General features: G+C 39.7%; 1 protein-coding gene across 2 annotated transcripts in view; it reads left to right on the top strand.

Moving 5' to 3' along the window:
• The first annotated feature begins 8,721 nt into the window (after positions 1-8,721).
• Positions 8,722-27,164, top strand: part of LOC104558573 (cell surface glycoprotein CD200 receptor 1-A-like) — a 29,752-nt gene continuing 11,309 nt past the window's right edge. The window contains exons 1-6 of one of the 2 annotated variants that reach the window (XR_009819456.1): positions 8,722-9,007; positions 20,013-20,321; positions 20,887-21,138; positions 21,412-21,508; positions 22,374-22,425; positions 23,690-24,530. Coding sequence is in view for 1 of the 2 variants with exons in the window: in XM_062004910.1 (XP_061860894.1) it covers positions 8,920-9,007; positions 20,013-20,321; positions 20,887-21,138; positions 21,412-21,508; positions 22,374-22,425; positions 23,690-23,812 (921 nt within the window). In the remaining variant the exon portion in view is untranslated. Of the gene's footprint in view, positions 9,008-20,012; positions 20,322-20,886; positions 21,139-21,411; positions 21,509-22,373; positions 22,426-23,689; positions 25,503-27,164 lie in introns of those variants that run through there. The other variant, XM_062004910.1, reaches the window with a different exon arrangement.

Here is a 27,164-nt window from a genome sequence, read left to right as displayed (position 1 = left end):
GAGGAGCCAGGTAACTACAGATGGGGCAGCCTCACCTCGATCCCTGGAAAGATGATGGAATAGCTTATCCTAGGTGCTGTCTCCAGGCATTTAAAAGACAAGAGGGTTGTTAGGGAGCAGTCAACATGGCTTTACCAAGGGGAAGTCATGTTTGACCAACCTGATAGCCTTTTATGAAGATGTGACCAGATGGATAGATGGTGGCAGGGCAGTGGATGTGGTTTATCTTGATTTCAGTAAAGCATTTAACACCATCTCCCACAGCATCCTGGCAGAAAAACTGAGAAAGTGTAGGCTGGATGATCAGGTAGTGAGGTGGATTGTTAACTGGTTGAAGGAAAGAAGGCAGAGAGTGGTGATCAATGGGGCAGGGGCTAGTTGGAGGCCTGTATCTAGTGGAGTCCCTCAAGGGTCAGTTCTGGGACCAGTACTGATCTAATATATTCATTAAGGACCTTGATGAGGGAATAGAGGGCATTGTCAGCAGGTTTGCTGATGATACTAAACTAGGAGGAGTGGCTGACACACGAGACCTGGACATGCTGGAGAGTTGAGGCGGGGAGAAATCTAATGAAGTTCAACAAGGGCAAGTGTAGAGTCTTGCATCTGGGAAAGAACAACCCCATGTATCAGTACAGGCTGGGGAATGAACTGTTAGAGAGCAGTGTAGGGGAAAGGGACCTGGGGTCTTGGTGGACAGCAGGATGATCATAAGACAGAAATGTACCCTCATGGCCAAGAAGGCCAGTGGCATCCTGGTGTGTATTAGAAGGACTGTGGGCAGTAGGTTGAGAGAGGTTCTCCTCCCCCTCTACTCTGCCCTTGTGAGACCACATCTGGAGTATTGTGCCCAGTTCTGGGACCCTCAGTTCAAGAAGGACAGGGAGCTGCTGGAGAGAGTTCAGCACAGGGCCACAAAGATGATGGAGTGGAGCATCTCCCTTATGATGAAAGGCTGAGGAAGCTGGGGGTGCTCAGCTTGGAGAAGAGGAAACTGAGGAGTAATCTCATTAATGTTTACAAATACGTAAAGGGTGGGTGTCAGGAGGATGGAGCCAGGCTGTTTTCAGTGATGTCCAATGATAGGACAAGGAGCAATGGGTACAAGCTGGAACATAAGAGGTTCCAAAGAAACACAAAGAAAAATTTCTTCACTGTGAGGGTGATGGAGCACTGGAACAGGCTGCCCAGATGGGTTGTAGAGTCTCTTTCTCTGGAGACATTCAAAAGCCACTTGGATGAGTTCCTGTGTGACCTACTCTAGGAGGTCCTGCTCTGGCAGCGGGGTTGGACTAGATGATCTTTCTAGGTCCCTTCCAACCTTTAAGATTCTGTGATTCTGTGATTCTTCCATTTTTATTCGGGTAATGCTAAATGTAGTCTGAATAGAAAGGGAGAGAAACCAGAGTTTTTAGAAGAAAGGCAGACAGATTAGGATTCAATCTTGGATATATTATTAGTAGTACTAGTATTATTACTAGAAAGTTGTTTCTTTTTCCCTTCATCGCCACAATGCAAGAACAGCAAGATTCCTCACCTCATACCAGCTTCAAGGCGAAGAAAGAAAATAATTGTTCATTTTCTGCATAAATGGGCTGTGTACACCCTTAGCACTAGACATTCCTGAAATGAGAAACCAAGCAAGACCTCATAAAACATTAGATAATCATGAATTGGGGAAACACTAGAAATTAGAACAATGCAGGCACAGGACTGAAACAGCTATTAAGCTTTATGTACTGTCATTTAAACCATTACCTATGTCCTGAAGATTAGAAACTGTTTTGCACCTTTCTGTGGATGATCTGATGTTGGACTTGAATTTCTTCACTAGAAACACCCATTCTATAACAATTCTCTTATCTCAGCCTTATTGCTGTTTACTACACCAAATAAGACAGAAATAACTGTCCAAATCCCAAGTCAGGCAGAAGAACCTCCTTCTGCTTCCATGTGTAACACCTGTTGCAAAAAAATGAAATAAATGCCTCTACTCATTGTAAATGTCTCCATACATATGCGTCTTTCCACTAATCTCCATTGATTTATGTCAGGGAAGGACTTCCCACAGATTTCTCATGTTTCCTTACTCCAGCTACTTGAAATAATAGATCTATCACATACAGCCTTAGTATTCTCTGCAGCCAGAGTGGGGATAATAGACACAGTACATAGTGCAAGGTAGTATAGAAATTAGTCCTAACCTATCTGAGCTAGTGAATTTCCAGGCCACATCATTAGAAACAGTGCAAATGGTGTTCAGATGCAGAAACTTCTCCTTCATACCCTTAACTCACCCACTCTCAACTGGGAGATTGCTAGGAAACATCTCCATTGGGAAAAACAACATCCTCAGGCTTTGTTGCCAAGTGAAGATATCCTGTTCATTCCTCAAGGCAAGGATTTCAGTGTTTTAAGGAACCGGAGAAGTGAAACATTTTCATCCTATTGCTCAAGCAGAGCCATAACATTTACTTATTGCTGTGCAACCTTCTGACCAAAGAAAAGAAGAGTTGACTTCAATGCTTTGGACCTCCAGCACAGAGAAGAGCTAGGATTCATCTGGAGGCTCCTGCTCCTTTCTTCTCACCAAACATTCGTTATAGTTCATCCGGTCCTCTGAGTCACTTCCTCCCCACTTTTCAGTCATCTGCTCTCAGGGCACTTCTCCAAGTAAGCCCAGTCTTTGCCCAATCTGGAGCAGGGTTCAAGGGAAGCCTTCCTGGGAGGTAGGCTAGGACATTACCATAGTATAACCACAAGGTGAAGCTCCTAGGCATACAGGCTTGTGCATGAGTTTGGGACAGGTGAACATCATGCATTTTAGTGATCTTAATGCTGATTTCAGGAGAGACACAACGCTTCATAACATCAGGAACAGTGTGCCTTCTGCTATATCAGTGGTGCTGGAACTAGCTCCAAGTACACTGATCACAGAATCACAGAATCTTAAGGACTGGAAGGGATCTCGCTGATAATGACATTGCATTGCAGTCAGCGGAATCATTCATGACTGTTGGGTAGCAGTTACTTGCATAAACAAGTTTCTGTGCCCTGGATAGATGCAATGCTGTCCTGACATGACTGTACTGCTTCTGTTTTTGAAGCTAGTTCAAAGCCATCTCAAGGAGCTCTGCGCTCTTGGCAACTGCACAGCATGGACATGGCCCACAGAAGCTATCAAGTCAGGAATCCAAGGAGTGATGGAAAGCTGAATTTCAGACTAGGCTGCAGGAAGGTGTTTGGTACATTTAGCCCCTGCACCCAGGATCGCTAGAAATAGTTTGAAACATGAGTGATGTTTTGTTTACCTACACGTGTATATGAAGGATGCACAACAGCTCTGAATGCAAAGTCAAGTCCTCCAATTTCAGTCTTGCTATTAAATGCAAGCTTCTCTGAAGGGAGAAGGACTCTTGGAATGTGAGCTTCTCCTTAGCCTTACCTACCCTTCAGTAGGAGTTTTGTAAAAGAAACCATATTCTCATCAGGACTTTCAGGTGTGTGGGTGTTTCCAGGAATAAACAACACCCAACCACAGAACAACCAGGAAGCGGCTTTATAAGCATACTGTGTCACTTTACTGCCTCAAAGTTTATCAATTTTAGCTACCACATTACCACATGATTACTTGCCATGCAGTGGGGTCAATGTTCTAGAAATGACCACTGCATGTTTCCCTTCATGGCATGCTAGAGTAAGAGCTGAAATTACAGATTCAGCAATCGCAACCATTCAGACAATCATATTTTGGGCAGAGCTGTCAATCATATTGCAGGTAGACTGCATGAACTCTCTTTGAGTTAAAAACTGGAATAGTCAGAGGAACAGCCAGCCAGAATAAAGTGTGTCAGAAAGGTAGATGTAGGAGAAGTTTTGCATCCACCCACACCAGAAGTTATGATGTCACAAGCAGTGATGCTATCCAATACTTCTGCTTTCTCTTTCACATACCCCTATAAGAAAAATGAATGTGTTTGGTTACAGAATATACAGATAAATAACACAAAATTACTTTTTCACTGTAAATGTAACAAGTTCCAGGCTTTAAGATAGGTCAACAAAAGACAGGAAATTCACACTGCTATCTCTGAAAAAATTAAAGTGGTTTTAATGCCTTACACATCAGACAAGGCTGTTGCATAATGTCATCCTGCCTTAATTTCAGTTTCTTGCTAAATTGCCAGACAAAACTATTGTATTTCAGTGGTGGGATGACCTCTTAGTGAGTAAAAAAGAATTGTCAGTACATAGAGAATCATAATGCTTTTCCAGAACTATTCATATCTTCAGAGATAATTGGATTCACTCATTTATGTGCAACCCGTTGAGCTAACTGTATGGTCCCAAGATTTGGGAACCTCAGCTGATGAAGGAAGAGACAGCAGGGAAAATTCTCACACAGAGAAAGTCATGGTAGCCCTATGAAAAGTCAACGGAACAAGGCCAGCTGAAAAATTTATACCAGCTTAGGTTCCATCACTCTGATATTCATGTCACCATTGGAAATAAGGTTCCTGGAAGGAATTTGATTTCTCTCTGCACATTGATAATGAAAATCCACCTTTACAGCTCATACACTTCTTGTTGAATGACTTATTGGCATGGAATCTGCTGTTAGTAAGGACTTTAAGGCTAAGTAAAACCACTTCAAACGGAGCACATCACAGACTCTGTCAAATAATGTCTGCTGACATTATGATAATTAACATAAAATGGGTCTGCAATAACCCACACTAAAAACCACAGGCAGAGACCAGATGTGTGCTGCCAGAACACAGAAAGTTCAGTCTCAAGGAAGGCTGTGATGGCTCGGCACAACACCTTAAACAAACAATGCCTAAGTTTTCTCTGCTGCTGTGTGGAAACATGTACTTACTGAAAATTCATTTTTAATTGCACTTTGTTGGCAATGTCTTCATCCTCAGCTGTCTCAGACTTTGGCTTCAGCTCTCATAACCAGTTTACCCCTCTCCTTCTCCTCCTTTCCATCAAATGCACACTACATTTCTGACTGATGCAGCCACAAACCCTGATAACTTTCCCTCCTCTATGTGCATTATTTCTCAGTCTAGATAATCCTCTGTCCCACTCTGTCCTTTCTCGGACTCAGTTCCTCTGTCATGGGATCCTGTCTTTCAATGTGTAACTGAGAGGAATGGCTCCACTGAATAAGAAATAAAGTATTTGTCACTTCTTGTGGTAAATTTGTGTTTTCAGTCATGTCCTGACACAGAATTTTCATATCTCACTTCCCAAGTTCTGTTGTCTGTAGCAGAATTTTCACGAGGTAGAAGAAGGACTGTTGCAGCACTTCCTAGATTCAGTCCTCTTCAGATTTCTAGCTCACATTTCTCATTCATATCTCTACGGATATGAGCAAGATGGCAATTATGTCTCCACCAGCTAACAAGAAACAAACGTGACCTTTCCTAGGCCTTGTGGGATTCTGGAGAACACAGATTCCAGGTTATAGTCATCTTGTGAGTCCTCTCTACAGACTAACCTAAAAGAAGTGTTTTGAGTCAGGCCTTGAGCAACAACATGCCTTTGAGCAGATCAAACAGGAGAAAACTCATTTGTTAGCTCTTGGGCCTGTTCTGACAGGAGCCCAGAATTTTCTCTACACTGTAGATGGGGAGCATGGTCTCACCTGGAGCATCTGGAAGAAAACTTCAGGAGGTTGATGACTAACCCAAGGTTGACCACTAGTGTTTTGGAGACAGGGTATTGAGGACCAGAAACTCCCAATATGCCAACTGAAAAAGAGATGCTAGCAGCACAGGAGGAACTTCAAGCTGCTTCAGAATCTATTGGTACAGAAACATTTCTTTTGGCACTGTGATTGCTTGTACTACACTGGATGTTCGAAGGAAACATCTCTTCACATCTCACAACATGGAGTGAGTGGGTAGCGTTGACATTGCATTGAGCTTGCAAGTGGAAAGAGGAAACCCAGCCTGAGGAAATCCTCAGAAGAAGGATTCCTCAGAAGAATCCTGGAAGAGATCATGGACTGGCCAGATGGAAGAAATTTTTGAGTGTCACCTGAGCAGGTGGCTCATGCTCAAGAGGCACAACCATATACTGAGTTATCAGAAGATGAAAGGCATTTTGCTCTGTTTACTGATGGATTCTATTGTGTTGTAGGAAACCTTCAGAAGTGGAAAGCTTCTGTGTGAAGTCCCACATGGCAAGTCATTGAAACCACTGAAGGAGAAGGTGAGTCAAGTGCAGAAGTGAAAGCCATCCATCTAGTCTTAAACATTGCTGAAGAAGAAAAACAGTCAGCACTCTATACCAATTTAGGGATTGTGGCTAATGTCTTATAAGGGCGGCTACAGCAATAGAAGATCAAAGGTCATCACAGAGGTAAACCCACTTAAACTCATCTGGGCTGCTGCATTGTGGCAAGACATCACTGTCTGAGTGGAAAACATCACCCTAATGTCATGTAGATGCTCAGTTGCCTAAAAGCTGTGCCACTGAAAAACAGGTAGACAAGGCTGTTGAAGTATTTCAGGTGGACCTGGAATGTCAGCATAAGGGTGAGCTGTTTGTAGCTCAACAGGCCAATGACATCTAGGGAGAGACGCAATGTACAGGTGGACTTGTGATTGAGAGGCAGACCTGACCATGGAGGCCATCACGCAGGTCATTTGTGAATGTGAAACATGTGCTACAATCAAGCAAATCACTTGAGTAGAGTCTCCCTGGAATAGAGGGAGATAGGTGGGGCTTCAATATGGTGAGGCCTGGCAAATTAACTATATTGGATAACTGCCATCAACACGCCAAGGCAAGCACTACGTACTCACTGCGGTGGAGGCAACAATCGGTTTGCCAGAAACATACCCTGCCAACCATGCTATCACCCAGAAGACTATCTGGTTTTTTTTGCCTTTGATGGTAATTGTTTAGTGATTTTCCTGTCCTTATCTTGATCCAAAAACCTTTCATTGTATTTTTCTCTCCCTGTCCATTTGAAAAGTGGGAGTGATAGAGCAGCCTGGGGGGCACATGGTGGCCAGAAAAGGTCAATCCACCACACTTTCTCGTATGAGCCCCTCAACTGTTCCTAGAAACCTAGGCTTCAAACAGAAAGTTGTTCCCAAAACATCTTAATAACTTCTTAAATACTACTTGCCTTGCAGATATAATATCTGGATGGCAGAGACCTTTCATTATGACAGCTTAAAGTATGACTTTTCTTATTTAGACAGTGGTTCGCTACGTTTCAAAAGCTCCTCTATCTCACTGCATCTTTTCAGTTTTTCATACATTCATATAGCAATCATCTATCCAATATGACACAACTGCATATTTACACCACCTTAATTTCCTTTTTTTATCAAATTCGAGCACTATTTCTTTTACATTTGAGGCCTCATTCTGCTTACATGTTGCCTCTTTCTCCCTCGAGCCTTGTGTCTTAATCTCTACTTAGACAAACGCTTCTTTTTCCTCTACCACATGCCATTGTCTAAAATATAGCCACATCTATTCACAAACATTACAAATTCCTAGATCAGCAGTAACTACTCAGAAAATAAACCAGAGTTTATTGTGAATAGCACATCAAAAACCTCAGAAGGGTGTGGAGAAATGTCAAAATGTTAAATGAATTTTAAAAAATCAAGTGAGGAAAAATATACAGAATGCCCTCTCTCTTACACAAAACTGTAGCTAGTAAGATGATCCTGGGACAAAAATAATCCAGTTTATCTGTCTTACCTGATTTTCTCTGTATGATCATTATCAGTCTTTTTAAACTTATCTACATAGGACTTTGATTCACACTCCTCTGTTCTAGTGAACATCAAAACAGACCATTTTTGAACACCATTCTCATAAAATAAAACTACCATAACATCACACTACAGTTATCAGGTACAGCTTGCCAATGTTCAAACATGGTGTGCAGCCTTAGCTCCTCAGCAGTTCAGTTTCTGTCAGCTTTGATCTGTTTTCTGTCTCTACCCCTTATGTCTGTGTGCTCAGGGGTAGGTATTCTCACTTGTAGCTTTCAATAGCTGAGGCCTTTTCTCTTCTGCTGGCCTACCAAATTGTGCTGGAGAAGTGCCGTGGCTTTAAAAAGGAAAAGAAACCTTGAATCTGAAATTATTAGATCAGTGAGGAAGTGGGGAAACAGGTACAGTATTATTTTTAAAAGCCACACACAACAGTATTCTGGAAAAAAACAATCAGTGAAAGATGTGGGCCACCTTCAATTTCTGTATTATTTTTGTTGACAAGTACGTAAACTAAACTTTTTTTCCTCACCAAAATGCAGTTTTTCCTCATGTCTTCTGGAAAGTCTTGTTGTTCATGGTGAGAACTATACTGCCAGTAGCTAAGTAGATACTGATCAGGGGAAATCGGTAAAAATGCCACTTACAGAGAAGACTTGAGATTGCTTATTTTTTTTGAGGGACACATGAGGATAAATTTTCTAGGAGGTGGTAACAATGAAGTGACAACGAAATAACAGTAGTAGTAATAGTAACAAATATGAAAAATAAGTCTAGCTTCCTGAGACTAAGATTTCCTTTTTGGTATTAAACTCAGCTTTGAATAATCTCCTCTGCTTTTACCCTCTCTGAGCTCTGCAGGGTTTATCTTCACTCATCTGCCTTCTGAGGAGAGCCAATGAACGGAAGGCAAAGTTGTTCAATCTGTTTCCTCAGCATTCGCCTAGACTCTCAGCACAGGAAGCCTAGTGCTCTGAAAAGTCAGAAGGAGGAACCTCTCCAGCTTTGAGGAGCTAGTCGATCAGGAACACGCAGAGCTAGAGGAAAGGAGTGGGAGAGAAAACACTGACATTGGCTGCTGAGGACGAACTGGCAGGCAATAAATACTCCCCAATGATCACAGCTGACTTGGTGGCAGGATGGATGAAGTGACGGAGCCGACTGAGCTATGAAAGCAGGAGCCGACATGAGGATTGCTGGGAAGACTCTGTGTGTTTTTGTGATGCTCATGATCACCAAGCTCATAAGAACAGCAGGTGAGTTTAGCTGGGACAAACCAGCCATCGGGAAGGAAGAAAGGGAAATGTGCACGTTTTCTGTCCATAAAAGCTATTCATCTTGCTGTGCCTTTCCTTAATTGCTAAAAATTAGGGAGCACAACTAAACTATGATTCCCCAATATCCACCCCTGTTCTTCTTCTCTTAGTGGTCACAAGCCTGCCAGGCATTATCCCTGTGACTTTCATGTAGGCAGTTATTTAGTGATCCTTAACTGGGAATATATCATTTGTTACCATTAGCTTTTTTATTCAGAACTCTAAATCTACATCATCTGAGAAACAGATCCATTTGACATGGTAAAAATATGTGAAGTATTTGCAAACTTGAAGCTTTTGGACATGTGGTTAGTGCTAAAGAGAGGCTGCAAATACTCTGAAATGGGGCAGGGATTTTTTTTGTGTCTTTCTGATAAGTGTTGGAAGGTCACTGATGCACTGACAGTAGCACGTAGTTTCTGGCATTTTGTCCTGAGACTAATGGGCATTGCTGGTATCAAGAGTGGGAAAGGCTTTTGTGCCAAATACAGTGCAGTCCTAAGCCTTTCTAACCCAGTCTTTTAGTGCCGTTAACTTAGTTTTAATGTAGTTTAGCTACAGCAGCTAATGTCTCCCACATACTGTTCATTCATATTTCTAGAGTTTCTTCCCTTCCAGATACCATGCAGCAGTCCAGGGACTTTGTAATGGAACAAGGGATTTGAGCAGTCATTCCAGAAACCTAAACTATGTATAGAGGGAGAAAACATATGTAACATATATGTGTCCATTCCTATTATGGACAGGTAGAACTGAACTGCATGGACATGAATTATTCCATTCCACTTGGCCAGAAAATAAAATTGATTCCTTGGTGATATACATTTTGTATGTATGTTTTTGTATGCAAATTATCAAAATGGATGCAGTTGTTGGCAGCAAGGGAACATCTGTCTGTAATGTGTTTGGGTGATTAAATGAGGGATCCAAAATGATTACATCATTGCCACTTGTTGGAAAAAAATGAAATACCTCACAAACGTTATTAAACTTTGCATTATCAACCTGGCAACAGGCACATCAGAGGTTTAAAACCTGTCTCTATTCTGTAGGGAAAGAGCTATCTCATAAGAATACTAAGGAACCTGCTCAGGGTTGTAAAGACAGATCATGGTAGCACCAGAGGCACTCTGTATCTTTTTAATACAGCTGCTCAAAAAATAAAGGAATATGAACATGTCACAAAATGTTGAGGAAGATGGAGGAGACAAAGGAGAACCAAAGAATCGTAGAATCTTAAGGGTTGTAAGAGACCTCGAGAGATAATCTAGTCCATCTCCCCTGCCAGAGCAGGAGCACCTGGAGTAGCTCACACAGGAACTCATCCAGCAAAAGTGATTTTTAAAAATTTACTTTGCTGGAAATATTTTTTAAAAAAATCCAATGCCAAAGAGAGATTTTTTTCCACCCAAAAGGTAATTGGATTTCGACTTCTTAGTATCTTGGTGAATCAATGATATTCTCCTTCAAATAACATATAAAAGATGTTCAGTGAAAATATAATTTCATGCTTGAACCTCTCCCCTCAAGTAAAAAGCAGCCCACATTTCATGGGAAGTTTTTATCTAACACTGCTCTTAAACTTGTTTCCCTTAATATTAGGATGGCTGATCCAAGCAAAATGATGTAGTGACAAGGTTTGTTGCTTCAGAGACCACAGGCTAAATGTGTTGAGCAATCCAATGTGTGTATTCTATCCAGGGGATTTTAGTGTTGTATGAAGCTCAGAAAAAAATTATTTTCCCTCTTCTGATGACTGCTAGAGCAAGCTACTCTGAATGAAAAAAGGTCATGCAAAAACTGCTGTGTGTAACCAGGCTTTATCTGCTTTAGCATTTTCCTTAACATTTCCTTAGCATGCTGTTTTATGTGGTTTGGTTAGTTTTTACAACAGCAGAAGGGACAGCTCAGAAATGAGGCTGAGATCACTTAATGACTCTCATATCTAGATCTGCACCCAAGTAATAGGATAATAGGCTACGGAAGCTGCTGGTGTACTCTTAGTTCATGATCCGTACTAACAATCCTTCTGCAACAATCCTCCTAGTAGCAGCAGTGGGAAAGACACTAAACAAAAATTTTTCCAGTAACACTTTGAGGACTTCTCTAGTTTAACTGACAGGCCACCTCCTGTGGTTGTGTACATACTGCAAAGGAAAGGTGAGAAAGAACAGCAAGGTCTTCCATGAGAGGTTCATGCAACAAAGCTCTTTTTATTGGATTAGCTTTTGCAACGTTGGACTGTGTAAATCCTGCAAATGCAGTTGTAACCTGTGAGAACAGATATGACCAAGCACTTCAGAGGAAGCTGCAAGGAATCCATTGTCAGTAATGAGATGTGATTCTCTTAGGTTGTTCAGTTTTATCGATAGTAAAAAAATTCAACTCAGTGGCATTGCATCAGTGCTGGAATTAGAGCATTAGTATGAGAGGAGCAAAAGTAAAGTAGATTTAAAGAGCAGCTTAGCTAGAATTCAATCTTACCTGCATACATAAGTTTCTTGAATGCTACTGCTTTATTTTAGTTTCCTTCCTTAATCTAATTTGAAACTTCTCTTTCATTAATGTACTGCCTTCTTACTTTCTCTGTCCTACTGTGTTTCAGTGCTTCTGTCTCTGTTGACTTCTGTTCTAGTTTATCATGGAATCTTGCTCCAGATACAACAAATACTAAAAAACTGTTCTCGTAAACTTGAGGAGAAGCTTCCAAACCATAAACTGGTAAACTTGCGTTTCACTGCTTCTTTGCCACTTCCTTAGGATTATGTGCTGGAATAATTCAGACTTCTTTTAGCCTAAAAACATCCAAATCCAAACAGTCTGTTTTTCTTACCCCAATGTTTAAAACAGAATTCTATACTATTAAATGAAGGAAAAATTTTCTCAGAAGACATCACATATCCTCGTGACATTAACTTTTACTTTGCTGTGGTGGTCCAAAGGCAGTGTGTCTGAATGTGTCTAGTTTCAAAACCATGGAAATGAGGAAGTTCACTTTAGCAAGTTGACCACATACATCCTAATTACACAGCTGGTTTTTTTGAGTTTGGAATACACTTGTAAAAGTATATGCTACTTAAAACTCACAGTTAATACATTTCATACTTAGAGGCACAATCATTCATAAGAAAAAAGTATTAGGCAATCTTCTTATGCTGCCTTATCTTTGCACTGAGTAAGAATATGCTAGGAAGAACAGTACTATCTTGAGGCTAAGCACTAAACAAGGTATGAGTGAGGCTTTAACTACATAAAAATGTGCTCATAAGAATATTTTCACAGCAGTCCCTTATCTGGTCTCTGCAAAGGAGGAAAAGGGGGCATACAAACTACTGCTTGTGGTCAGTGATCTATTTTTGTTTAGAATAGCAGGAAAATGTCTCTTAGGCAGAAATAAATAGTGTAACTTATTTTATTCTCCTTCTCATGAGGAAGAGAGTAAAAGGCCAAGTTCAGCATGAAGAACAGAATAGAAATCATTCTCTATCTGTTTCTATATTGAAAAGTGTGGGCCTTTGCACTTTGTTACATATGGTGTAATAGTGCTATTCTGGAAGAAATATTACCCAAGGCACTTTTGTATCCAGTGTAAAACTCTTTTCCTGTCATCTATTTCAGCTCATATTCTGCAAGGATGAAGATCTACTTACTTTGCAGTCAGGAGCTGCTATACCAAGTTGAAAATTTAGTCAGGCTAATATAATGCATGGCAGCTTGTTACTTTCAGTGATGACTTATTACCAGTGGAGGATTTGGCAAACAGTGTCTGTTCTGCAAGCTGGATGATTAACACATATCTAAACATCAACTAATTCCTTCATTAAAGAACTACACCCTACATGGTCATTTTTGTATTGAGATATGTGAAGGTTGAAACAGACCCTTAAATGGCTCCATCAAACAGCCTTTATTTGCAGACATTGGATCATGAAATACTTTTCATAAACAACCTGAGCACCAAAAAAACCCACCCATCTTATTGGCTTTAATCCTGATTAAGGCAACATTCGCTATTCTAATTTGTTATTAATTTGTTATGTTACCTATTTTTACTGTTATTACAGTTTGAGTTGCCGAATTTCAACACAAATCTACCATAATAGTCATCAAAATCATCTGGTTCTTTTTGTGTGATAGTTCCATTTTTTTATATTAATAAGGTTATATTCTTCCTGCTTTCAACAAATTTCTTTGCAAGCTCCTAATACACTAGTAAATAGTGACATTAGTAAAACCATTAAACAGAATTAGTGTAAGAATCATCTGCTAAGAAAAATTATCTTCAACCTGACACCTCCTTTTAACATTGCCTTTTGCTTTCTCTTCCTAATGCAGTTCATTATCCATCATGTTTCCTTTCAGCTATCCCTCTATTCTTAATTACTGATTTTCAAGAGGACACTGTATCAAACTGCATCTCTAACTAGGTGAGCTTTAACATCTTTCCTTTGCCTTCAAATCAATTGTCTTGATTGTCTGCTTGTAAGGATGCTGGAGAAAGATAAAAAGAACTGAAAGGTCAGAGAAAAAACAAACAAACAAACCAAACCTAGGAACTGGCAGCTGCAAAGTTATACTCCACCTTGAATGGGAAGACTCAAACTTTGTGTTCAATATTAAGTCCAGTCAATGTGCTCACCTCTCTGCAATGTATAAAGTCATATTGAAGTTTGCAATCTAAAAAGAAATCCAGCCACCGTGCTACAGGTGCCTCATACTCAAAAATCAGAGTTTACAATGTATTTTTCTGGCTGGTTTTTAAGGTTTCTATTTCAGCTTGTATGAAAGAGCAGGAACGAGATTTATACTGCAAGTGACACTGTAATGGTGGCAGAAAAGAGATGTGTTAAAAGGAGAACAAAACGATAATTTAAGTATGAGGAAGAAAGGGATTTTGGAAGATCTGAAAAAAGCCTAAATAGAATGAAATGAGAATAGGAGATATTTTCAATGAATAATGATGGTTATGAATAAAGAATCTGAGTGAGAAACTAACAATAAAGGTACAGATGTCTTATTGTATCTTTTTAAAGATATGCCCATGTTGAAAAAGCTGTGATTGAAGCTTCCAGAAACAGTCACATGAGCTAAAGCCAACTAGTTCATGTATTTCTATCATGAAAATTAAGAGCGGTCTAACTACTTATTTCTTACCCAATATGCAGGGCTGACTTTCAGCCTATACTCTGTCCTGGCTCTTGTGGCTACACTTTCAGAGTAAAGAAGCTATCATATATAAAACTCTGTCAGTACTTTATCAATCTCTACTCTAGTACAAAGCACATGTATTTCTTTATCTTTCACTTCGTTCCAGACAATCCTTGCTAAGTGTCACAAGCATTCTGTGGCAGTAGAAGATGAAAATGGATGCAGAACTCAGACTGTTGTATCTGGCTTCTTCCAAGTGTCCAGTACTGCGTTTTTGATTATGACTTGCTATGACTCATCTATCATATTCATTCCAAGACATAGTTAGTCATTTACTTGTGGTATGATCATTGTTTCAGTCCATTATATCTCTAAGTTTAATACATCTGGAGGGGGGTGGATGGGCGTGGGATGCACTAAAACTTTGTGGTAGATCCTTACTGTAAGAAAGACATAATAGAATTATGTCTGAGAAAGTAAAACAGTCTCTTTGCAGTGAAAAATGTTCCTTCACAATTAAATTTCTGAAGAGGCTCCCATGGACTTTGAGTCATATTGGAGGCAAGAAAGAGTTCTACTGTGGGTTAAAACCTATAAAGAATATCAGAGACTGGAAATCTTTCCTATTTGAAAGCAATCAAAAGCACTTTCAAGCTGCATAGCTGTGTCTTGATTTTGCAGCGATTACCTTGAAATTTTCAGTGGTTTCACAATCAAATTTTCCTGTTTTTAAAATCTTTCTTTCTCATTTTACTGTAAGAAAGATTCTGAGAAACAGGAGAAATGACTAAATAAGTGACACTGCAAAGGAACTAGTGTAACTAGTTATCCACGAGAGCTGTCAAGCACACTACATAAACCACATTAAAAAAACAACAGAGTGAAGTCTTTCCCCCAATCTTTTTTAATTACAGTAACTTTAGCATGACAACAGTAATCAGCATATTTTGAAACACAAATGTCAACTCCCCAACTGAGTTTGTTTTTTCCTGAGAGAGTGTATGTCCGTTTTCAAATATGAAAGTGGAATTTGTCAAGGCATAAGGATGTGCATTCAGTGCACTGGGATAGAGCTTAAGAACCTCCTCAGAGGTGGCTTAAAATCTTCGACAGTCAAGGAAAAACAATGAAGTATGGCATAATGTAATTGATACTATAATTAGATGAATTTCAGAGGCTGGAGTCAAATTGGAAGACCTCAGTCTAACTGCCTCCTCCCCTACCCACTCTGCAGATGAATCTCCAAGCTGAAACCTGCTCACAATGCAATAGATCCACAGTCAAAATAGGATGGATCAGCTCAGAAGCTGTACAGAACTCCCTGAACAAGGCTCTCCTATTTTCTACACCACTGTAACAAACAGCCTGTACTTCTGGGCTCTGGAGTTCTGCTTGCTCTGGTTAACAGAAAAAAAATATTGCCATTTTCCAGAGCCCACTCATTTGTGAAGGATAAGAATGAAAATGAGAAGCTATTTGTAATAAATGTGTAGATACATCATCCTTTATTTCATCTCTTTTGTGTGCAAAGAAATAGTTAACAGTACTGACATTTAATTATTATCCTATGGTTAGCACTGCACTGAAATGAGCTACATAACTCACACCTCTTCAAATTTCTTGTTCTCTGCAGGCCAACAGAGAGTGAGGCCTCTGTGGCACTGGTTATCGCCTTTCTCAGCTACAGCAAGCTGTTAGTTCAGCTCAACTATATATAGCCTGGGATTTCACCTTGAGAGAAGTAGCTGTGCAATGTGCCAGCTTGTTTCCAACCCCTTGTTTGAATAGATAAATGCTGACGTGTATGGTACATAGGCCCTAAAGTATTGGTCATAAACCAGGCAGCTATCACAGAGGAAACTTGAGCAATTGACTTTTAGCCATTTTACACTATGAAAGCATCATTTCAGAGAACAGTGGTGTAGTGACAGGTCTGAATTAAAACACTTGCAGCACTGAACTTTTCCCCTTTAACAGAGTGGAATACTTTGTTTAGTTTTCTGCAGAGCAAGCACACACTCTTCAGCTTTAGTGATTTTCCTGGAAGGAAGGGGAGATCGTGCCTTCTCTTAGAGCTGCTGAGTACATATCCAAGAGTACAGACTCTAGCCTAACAAGGGCAAAGGAAGCAGATGGGAGAGACCCTTGGCCAAAGGGCTTGGTTGGAGTAAATCCACAAGAAGTCATGGAAGCGATGAGAAAAGGATCTCAGAAGAGATCATGTGGGATCCATGTAGCCTGTCAAGTTACAGAAAGCTGACTGAGTAGAAGGCATGACTAAGGGAAAGGACCTATTCTTTAGGGATACAGAAAGCAGAGCAGATTTATTTTTAGGCCTTTGCTTTTCATGAGTATAGTTAGCATTTCTGTGTTCCTTAAAATGCTGTCGCTTTCTAGCACATTGGTTTATGTTCTAACAAAACATACTTTCAGAGACTAGATGGGTTTTGGTATGCTCAATAGAAAGAGAAATCAGATTATCAGATTATTTCGAGAATATACATTTTGGACGTGTTCCTATGCGGCCTGATCTAGGTTGACCTACTTCTGCAGGGAGGTTGAACTAGATGATCTCTGAAGGTCCCTTCCAACCCTACCATTCTGTGGTTCTATGATTTTGTACTGCTTTTCAATGAAGCTAACTCTGATAAAATACAGCAAGCCTTGTAATTTCATTATATTTTAGCTTGAAATAGAAAGAAAGGCAAATGCTCTTTTCATCAGAAATTGTTATGAAACTGACATTATACTTTATGGTTTGGAAGCTTCTCATCAAGTATTAGCTGGGCCTGGTAATATTTTGCTAGTAAGTGATAAGATTTTAACGCACACAATTCAAAACCTTAAATTAACTTGGTAGTATGCTTAGTGATAAAAAGAAGCAGAGCACTCTCTTTAATCGCTTTCTTGGGAGAGCTCCCTTTTTGTGTTTTATTGGGAGAATAGCAAGCATGCTGGGAGATTTCTGTAGCACATGATAACATGAGTAAACACCTATAGAAATGGAAGCACTATAACATGGCTGACAACAGTGTTAATGAGCAAATGCCCAGCAGAACTATCAGCCTGCCTATAGTGCTTTTGACTCTCAGTTTATTAGGTATCTAGAGCACTCTGCCATCACAACATGCTTCCATGCCCCATTGAACTGGAAGAAGATCAAAACATGTGCAGGCTCTGCAGTCACACCTTGCTCCCTTACCCGTTTTTTTTTTTTCTTTCTCTGCCTTCAATACCAAGACAGACAGTTTTAAACAGTTCCTGGGAGAATGCTAACAGGCTAATGGGGTCATTATATAGGATAGAACCTCATCCTAATATTATATCCCTGTTCCACCTTAAAAATGAAGTCTTCAAAGTCATTTCAGAAATGTAAAATAATCAAACCCTTCAGGATTTTTAGCATATGCATTCTTCTTCTGTAAAAGAAGTCTGGAGACTATGTTTCTAGCATGAATGAGAAAAGAAGAAAAGCAAGGAAGAAGGTGCAGAATTCATATTTACACTAGTGCCACTTACCTGCGCTCTAGCAATGAAAGAAGGGCAATAAAGGGAAATCAGTTTAATTTTGTTATGTTTTAAGGCCTCTTTACAATAGTAGGAAGGTTTATGTAAGGATAGAGTAAACAAGAAGGTTTTTTACTAATTAATTTACTGTCTGGGGAAAAGCTCCTCCCTTGCAAAAGCCTTCAGAATTAATAAGAAGATACAGGGGAATTCAGAATCCTACAAATTTATCATAAACCTGTACTTGCACATAAACATGATTCAGTAGATTTTAAGCTGACTAATTTGGTTTACCACTGGAAGTGAATCGTACCTGACTCATTCAGGGTAGAATATGACAGAAGGGCATAGCAGAAAGCATGACTCTCACTCCCTCTTTCTTTACAGTGTTAAAGTACACAAGCCACTATGTTGGGGGACTTTTATGCTGCAATAGGCTAGTTAGGAGATGCAGAGTTGAAAGACAAGTAAAAGGATACTGCTTTAGTATGTAGATGAAAGTGTACGCAGTCAAATATGCATATTGTCATTCCTGCACGTTTGCAAACCTTGTCCAAGAAACTGCCCTGGCCCCAACACATAGATTGTTCTACTGTTTAGGTTTGCTTAGTCATGTTCAGATGAGGTCAGCAATACTGATAACATGACTCAGACCTCCAAGACTCTAGGCAGTGTTAAACCAGCAGAGGAAACGCTTGGTTCTCCAATTTAGGTAGACATTTATAGAACTCACATCCAGCAGCCATCATGAGACAAAGGGCTTCTTTCAGTTCCTCTCCTGGTAAAAGCCTCTGAGTTTAAAACACATCTTTTGAATTTTCTTGAAATGTCGCTAAGCAGAACCATCCCCTCTCCTAAAAAAAAAAGTCACTAAAACACATTAAGACACTTCTAGTGCAATAACATATCACAGAACACTGTTGAAAATTAAAACAAGGAAGTAAGTATTTGTGGGACTGGTGGGTAATTTGTGTATCAGAAAATGGTGTGAATAGATAGCACTTTCCATCTTCAGCAGTGCTTGGAAACATTATGAATCCTGGCAGTATTGAGCAGCAGGAAGCTAAGTATTATTTCCTTTCTTTAATAAAAATGGGAAGTGGATGGCTTCAGTGAAATACTATCCCCATCTAATTTTCTTGTTCCATCAGTTAAAATGCAGTGAACTGCATTCATTTTGCAAGTTAGAAATAATTTCCCAAGAGCATAGTTAAACAGAAGGAAAAGTAATTTATTTGGAATGGTTAATTCACCTAGATTCCAGAAGAAATATTGTTAAGAAAAAACCAAGCGGAGTTTTCTCAAAGAAAATAAAAGGTCCCAAATCTGGTCAACATAAAGAGGACAAGCATGACTCATGTTAAATATGTGCAAAAAGTACTTAGTCCTGAAAGCTTGTGGAAGAAGAAAGCTTGGGCAAATTAGTTTCCTGGCTAAGAAGAAATCCACGGACTCATAAGCAAACAAATAAACAAACAAACAATTAAAAAAAAAATTAAAGGCAATTCTGAGGGTGTAACTTGTCTTGAACAAATACAGCACACAGAGGAGCCATAATGGTGGTCTGTCTTTTTACCCTTCAGTGGCCAACATGATAGCTTCAAAAAAGGTCAAGAAGACTAGTTCCAAGCTTTTCCATACAGTTATCTAGCTTCAAGTATATCGTTTATGGATCATGAAAAGATAAAGAGAGGAGTTATCGTTCCTAACTCCAAGCAAGAGTCATCTTTAAAACCCAAATGAGGAGTCATTGTCATAGAAAGAAAAAAAAAAATAACACCTTTCCAGGTAAATGCAAAACAAGATTCAAGAATGAAACTCACTATTAGAGAATCAACACAGCTGACATATCAACTGAATAGCATCTCTGCAATCTTAGCCTCACAAATAAGAAGCACAAGAATATGGGCATATTTTACACTTTTGTAGCTGCATGCCTGGCACAAAGATGGGCAGGACTTACTTTCATGTCCTACAGAGAACACTGCAGTAAAAGAAAGGACAGTTGCACACACAATGGGCAGGAGTAGGGTCTCAGTCCAATACCAGTCTTCTCTACTATGATGACTCCAATGGGGAATGTGTTGTGAGTATTGAGGAGGTAGGCGATATTAGTCTCCCTAATCCACAGCTGTAATACAAGATGACAGACAATTTGCAGATGAGCACAGACAGGGCCTTACCCTGTTACATAACAGTACAGACATTTCTCTGTCAAGCACAGACTCCAAAGCTATGAGTGACATCCATGGGAACCTTCTCACACATCTTTCTCCTTTCTCTCTTCCAGGGAACAATGAAGTGCTTGTGACTGTAGGCAACAGCTCTGTGCTCACTTGCTCTCCCAAAACAAATATAACTATGGTAACGTGGAAAATAAACCCCAAGGCTGGAGGCTCCTGCACCTTGGGATACAGGGCTGATCTGAACAAGACAGACAGAACAAACTGCAGTGACAACATGAACTGGAAATTCAGACCAGACCGAGATCCTGCCCTTGAGATACGGCAAGTGGGAAGAGCCCATGAGGGAATTTACACCTGTGAAGTAGTAGCAACAGAAGGGAATTTTCACAAGACCCACCACCTGACTGTGCAGGGTAAGGGACTCCTTCCTTGTTTTACAGGTCTCCCAAGGATCATGTCTGGGCCTGCATGTACAAAGCTCCTCACTGCAAGCACCAGGAAAAGTGTGCAGTAAGAAGCTTTCTTGCTGGGATAAGGTGTCCTGCATTTCGTTGATAGGAGCTCTGTTTCTGCCTTCTCCTTATCTCCCAAAAATCTCCCTTCTTCTCCCTTCTGCTGCTCCCTTTTCTGCTGCCTAGTTGGAAATGATGTGTGAAGCAGTTTCTAATATACTGAGAGGATTCCGCATGTGCTTGTGGTTATCCTGTAGAACCCATCATTAACACATAATTTAAGAGTACTAAAGCGTGTGAGAGCATGCTGAGATGTTCTATCAAGCATGGGATGTTCTTATTCAGATAGTAAGCATAAACCCATTTCCTGTTAAGCTGGCATTCAAATACCTTTTAAATCATGTGTGAGATGGTTGCTTAGGACAGAGTCTAATTCAACCTTTCATTTTGGATAGATGACAATAACATCCCATCTCAACTGCAACAAACTTAACTCAATTAATTGCCCATTCCTGATGCTTTGCAGTTCCCCCGAGGCTGACCCTGTACTGTGCCGGCCATGGGAGCCCCGTGTGCGAGGCAGTAGCAGGGAAGCCACCTGCTCAGATCTCCTGGGTCCCACAGAACAACTCCACCTCCAGGGAAGAAGGCCATGTTGATGGGACAGTGACTGTTGTCAGCATGTTCACAGCATCCAGCACCAACATGACTTACACAACCTGCATTGTATCCCACCCAGCTGGGAACCAGAGCAAGTCCATAGCCTGTGGGCCCTCAAGTAAGCTTCCTTTTGTGCTCTTGGCATTCGAAATTCTAGTTAGCCTCCTGTTCACACTGTTCATCCTTCTAGGAAGGAAAATCTATAAAAGCATGAGTCCTGTTTCTCAGACAAGTTTCACTACTGACTTTCTGTTCTGCTGAAGGGGTTTATAATTATTTTACCAGTATACTGAAATGTATGAATGTGCTAAAGCAGCTTTAATTTTATGAGGAATTAATGAAGAAACCGAGCTGTAAGAAGATATAACTGAGATTAACTCTTTGTGTTTAGACAACAATGGCTTCATCGTGCTCATCTCCATCATTCTTTGTTTCCTGATCCTTATCACCATGGCTGTCGTTTACTATCTCAGATTCCAAAGTGACAGGTATGTATGATAGAATGCTAAGGAAAGACTGTCTAGTGCTAGAAGAAATCTTTAAGAACTATTTATGCAGACACTGTGTATTGTACACACTTTCATTGAATAATGCACCTTAGTAAAACATAAATAGGCAGAAGTTATCAGAGGATTCTCATTGCATTGGCTACTACACTAAAGGGGAGTTCTTCATTTTGATAGGAAATGGAGGGTAAAGCCTTTTTTCACATACTGTGAAAATCTATCTGTGCCTCTCTCACTTAGATCAGGGGGTTGGTTCTGCTGCCTAGTAAGTTCTAACAACTGCTAGAGGACTGATCAGTGCTATCCTGTCATATCAACAGAGATGAGAGCAGGCTGTACCTGTATTTATGAAAAAGCTCTCTGGATGAAGCTGGGTTCTAGTTCCTTTAGGATTTGCTGTGGAGAAAAGACTGCAGTTCCAAGGAAAAACTGCAGAAATCACTTGTGAGGAGAAAGACTGAATTAGTACCTGTATCAAAAATCTCAGCTACATCCCCTCCTTCTCCCCTCCCAAACCTTCTCGCTCAGAGCTGAAGATTAGTTCAATACAATTTTATTAACTGAAAATTACATCCTTCCAAAGAACTTTTATTTTCATCTTCTGCTTCCATTTTGTGCTTAAGCTCCCACGAATAATGAGAAAACACCTCTAAAAAAAAGCCACAGTACCATAATTTCAGGATTAAAAGTCAAGGAGAGAGAGATATGACAAGGATTTTTAGCTTTACTCTCCATTACAAGAAGAAGAGAGAAATGTTTTATATTCTTGTGATCAAAGACACCAGACCGTGATCCAGTCAAACCTAGGACTGAGGAATGAATTTAACATCTATACTCTTTTTCACAGACTATGCCACAAAACCAAGTCTCCTGAAACTGCTTCTCCTTCTTCACCACAGGTAAGTAGAATTATGCAAGTTAGACTATCATCAAATCAGGGATCTTCTGATAGCCCTGAAAACATGGTGAGTAGAGGGAATCCATAAGATTTTTACTCTGAGCTTCCAGCAGGTGCTACTCTGTCATATATGTTTGCTCTTAGTTGTATCTCAAGACAAAACAAAGCCTATCATCACTGTAATTTTGGCTTGGAGCAAACATTATAGGCATGTTGCAACAGCAAAGGCGCAGCAACCGCCATCCTTTATCTTAGCAAGGACTGCGATTCATGTCAGATATTCTTAACTGCTGAATAAACAATGCTCAGGAAGGGAGGCAATATCATGTGTTGGGGAATATTAAGAAAGAAATATTAGTAAACAAGAGGGTTAAACAACAACATTAACGGATGTAGGAAAAAGGAAGACATCCCTCTTGGTGTCCAGAATGACAACGTGCAGGTTTAGAAGGCCACTCTTTATCGTGTATCATCAATCCACAATCAAAGAAATGGCCATACTCAAGACAGAACATTATATAAACAATAGGAGTGCTGAGCTGCAAGGTGGGAAGCGTTCTCTGTGCTGTTACAAGCTTTCTGTGTAGCTGAACAATTCACTTATCAGCTCTGCATCTCTGTTCACTTCTATGAAATACAAATAACAGCATTTCTATGCAGACAAGATGTGTTATATCTATATTGAGAGTATCTGTGAGCATACGGTAAACAATAGGCTCAAATTCTATCATCAGCTGACAAAGATGCTTCATTTTTTATTTCTGAAAAGACTTAGTCAATTCTAGTTATTATTTATCCTGTTCTGCTGCCTTACTTTCCAATTATTGCTGACAGACACAATTGCATTAATGTAAAATAATGGGTTAAGTACCTGTGTTCTTGTTGTCACATCAGACAACTTTCATTAGTGTATCTGTAGACTGAAACTGTAGACTGATGGAAGAATCAATCATGGTCAAGAGTCTAGCATGTTATTTGTCCTTTCTAGAGAATTAGACCCTAACACATTTTTTTTCAGGGCAAAATAAGTGGGTAGAAGGCAGGTGAACCCATGCCTCAGCTTTACTCTCCAAATCTTTGAGAGAGACAGCAAAACATGTTCTTTAGTAGAAAAAGAAAACTAGGGTTTTTTTCTTAAGTTCAGGAGGAATAAACTTGGAATCACTATTTCCCAGTTAGATTCTTTAACCCAGATGGAACGGCTTGCAGAGTCTTGCCAAACTGAACCACTCCTTTACTTACATTTTTTGGTTTTGTTTTGCCAGGATGACACAATGGAAGTGGAACCTTATACTACTTATGTGCAGAAGGAAAATGTAATTTACAACTCGGTGTCTGATCTGACAGTGGGACAGAATCTTCCACAAGGACTGTTGCCAGCAACATGAATGATTCAACAACACTGGAAAGGGAGAGAGGCACTCTGTAACACTTTATAAGAGACTGGTTATAGAAAAAAAAACTTCTCTGAGGATATCTTCAGATTTTAGGGCAACATAACTCACTAGGTCTGTTCTAACACCTGTGTTCGCTGATGAGTCTTGTATGGTTCTTTTTTTCCCCCCTGTTGTGCCTTCTTCCTTGGAAAATGAAACAGGTTTCCTATTATTCCTTGGGAAGACGTGACTGACTCCATGCCATAGGTTTTCCTGTAAAAGCTCTTGTGACCAGTCTTCCTTGTCTTGCCAGACACTTCTAGGCACTACTTTGATGCACTTGACACTATGTTGCACACGTTTGGGAGGTGGGAGGAACGCTGAGTCTGAACTAAAATTAAACCCTATTCAATCAACACCTACTTTTTTCTAATTCACAAATTACTGGCCTAGTGGTCCTAGTACATCACAGAATGGCACAAATGGGGGAAGCCATTGGTAGGGAAGATTTTTAATCCTCTAATTCTGAAAATGGAAACGAGTGATGAATTTAGAAGGTCATCCATTAACAGAGAGACTTTGCTAGCACAGTTAATGTACTTCTTAGGTTCATACTCAGCATTTACACTGAATGTGTTCATTCTGTATTTCAGATTATTGTTATGACTGCTTTTCCATATGACTCTGAAGATACAGTATTCCTCTCTTTCTTAAGAATATTAGCATTAAGGTACTGTAAAAGAATTGTGTTACTCAAATCCAGTAAACTACTTTTAACAGAAACATTTCACAAAACAAACCAAGTTCAAATATATCTTCTCTAACTGTGCAATAGTGTAGAAAAAGGATAAAATTCTTGCTAATTCTAGTCATATTTATTTTAACTACTACAACTGGACATTTTTTTTTTCATTGATATGTCTACATGTTTTATCGATATTCTTTTAAATACACTTGCAAGTTCAAATTTTGTATGTAAATTAGCTTCTGTATCTTAATACGTCTCATGTCGAGGTGACTTCTCACCTTCCCGAAATATCCTTTGGGAATAAGTCAACTAACTTGTCCTCTATATACTAGTAGTTCTCAAACCTTTTGGATTGATACTGTACTTTCTAAAGTATGAACTGGCTTTACAGTAAGAGTAAAGAAATACACTTGTGAGCCTCTGTTTATAACCTCCTATTTCAGTGTTTTAAAAGACTGACTGAGCACTTGGTCTGAAGGTAGGATCAGAAAAAAATAGATATTTTATTTAGACGATGGAAATGCCTTTGACACACATTGTTAGAGCTTTCTTTTGAGATAGCCTCCCAAGGCCAATGACACAGACTGGAAAACAGACTTCTAAATTGATTTCAGTTCCTAAATGTATTACTCCTGCAAATTAATACAATTCATTATTAATAGTGGTTGCAGTGGTATAATTGGTTATAGTCTTATTCTATCAGCTATGGAACAGTCACTTCTGTTCAAGTGCTTCCTGCATGCAAGTACTGCTTTTTTCCGTTTCTGTATGTCATTTTAGAATGGAAGTTGAATATCAATCAGCTACAGACAAGTTTCAAAGGAACCTCAGTTTCCAGTGGCTTACGAAGGAAGAGCACCTGTCAACTTAATCATAACCCTCTGAAATTCCCCACCTAAAAACAGGTGTAATACTGTTCAATGGTCTTCTTCCCAGATAAAAACAGTGACATGACTTCTTTGGCTATTTTTTTTTGCTGTGGACTGTGTCTGTATGAGGTTAAGAATCTATAAAGTGGGGTTGATCCTATGAGACAGCAGCTCTCAAAGGCAGACTCTTGCCAGCTTGTATGTAGTATATTTGCAGAGATATAATAACTGCTAACCTACTATATAGCTGTAGAGATTTATGATCTTTTACAGGCCTATTACATTGGAGTAAATCATGTATGTTCCAGACCTGGAAGTTGCTAAGTTGCTAACTGGTTATTTCCTTCATCCTCCACGTTGTTCCACATTCAGGCTTGCTATGGGCAGAGAACAGGATTTTAATTCGTGACTGTGATAAATAATAAGAGTCTTCTCTATGCACACAAACCCAAATATACTCTTTGTCCCTAGCAGCACAGAAGGTCTGGAGGTGAATGTTCCCTCCTGCACTCCTCTTTCTCCATCAGGGTACCAGCTGCTTCTTTTTGTGCTGCTATTGTGCTGCGGTTGTTCTCCATGCAAAAGTGCTGTGTTGGCTGTCTATTAGTGGTCACACAAGTCCGCCTGCTAAGCTCCCTAGCTTGTTGCAAAGTCACAGGAAGAAAGTCAGCAGCTTTTCAGCTCCTCCCATAAAGAAAGGCTTTGTCTTTAACCACATTTACCAATGCTGTCTCTTGCTGCAACATTTAATTTTGCCAAATTTATATCTCTCACCTTTACTTCTGAATTTTCTCTTCACACACACATTCCAGTCTCTCGACAGTTTACAACTACCATTCCTGCTCAAATCAGGCAGTTAATAATCATGGTTATCTTATGACTATACACAGTCCCGAGCACCAAGCTCACATGCACAGCAAGTCAATGGTTTCTACGCTGTTGTGCATTCACGAAGCAGCTACTCGCTGAAGTGCAGCAGGCTTCCTTCAGACCACAGGTGTATTCTTTAAGATGGCACTGGTATTACTAAACATTCTTGAGACTGAACATAGCTTTTGAACATACACCAGGTGTTGAGCTTCTCAAAACAGAAATTATTTCATGGGAAAAAAGTTAATCATCCATTGCAGCAACAGGTAAGATTTTGTTAAATCACAAATTTTAGCAGAAAGATCCTTATGTTATCACTTGCCTGCTTCAAACAGCTTTCCTAACAACAGAATGCATTAATAGTGGTGTTTCAGATATTACCCCATCTCTGCATCCCAACAGGTGTCAGGACATGCAACTACATTCTCCTGCCAGTAACACCTACTCGTATTTGTGGTTTACTACTTACAGTCTAGTTTGTAATCTGGTTGTCCATCATAGACCTTCTAGTTCAGTGTGTGACTGCTCTAGTTCTGCCCAACTTCCAGTTACAAAGTAAAATGACTTCAATATCTACTGTTTTGATCCTATGTGCAACAGGAAAGTTTTCACCTTAGAACTGGACAACTTTCAAAGGAGCATTGACATAGTCACCTACATCTAGATGTAGAAAGGACTTCCTCACATAAATCTAGAGAAATAGTGTATTTCTTTCACACAAATCTAGAGAATGAGTGTATTGGCAAAAGAATGTTATAAAAAGGTTTTTCAAAACCCATTTATTAAAAGAAATGAAAAAAAAATCTAAAATCTTTATAAGCAGAATAAAAACTTTCATGTTTAACTGGTAGGGAAAGAAATTTGTGTGCAATGCATT

Source organism: Colius striatus, chromosome 1 (genome assembly GCF_028858725.1).
Source record: "Colius striatus isolate bColStr4 chromosome 1, bColStr4.1.hap1, whole genome shotgun sequence".
NCBI classification, from domain to species: domain Eukaryota; kingdom Metazoa; phylum Chordata; class Aves; order Coliiformes; family Coliidae; genus Colius; species Colius striatus.
Note: the sequence above shows the minus strand (reverse complement) of the source record. Positions and strands in the feature narration are given on the sequence as shown.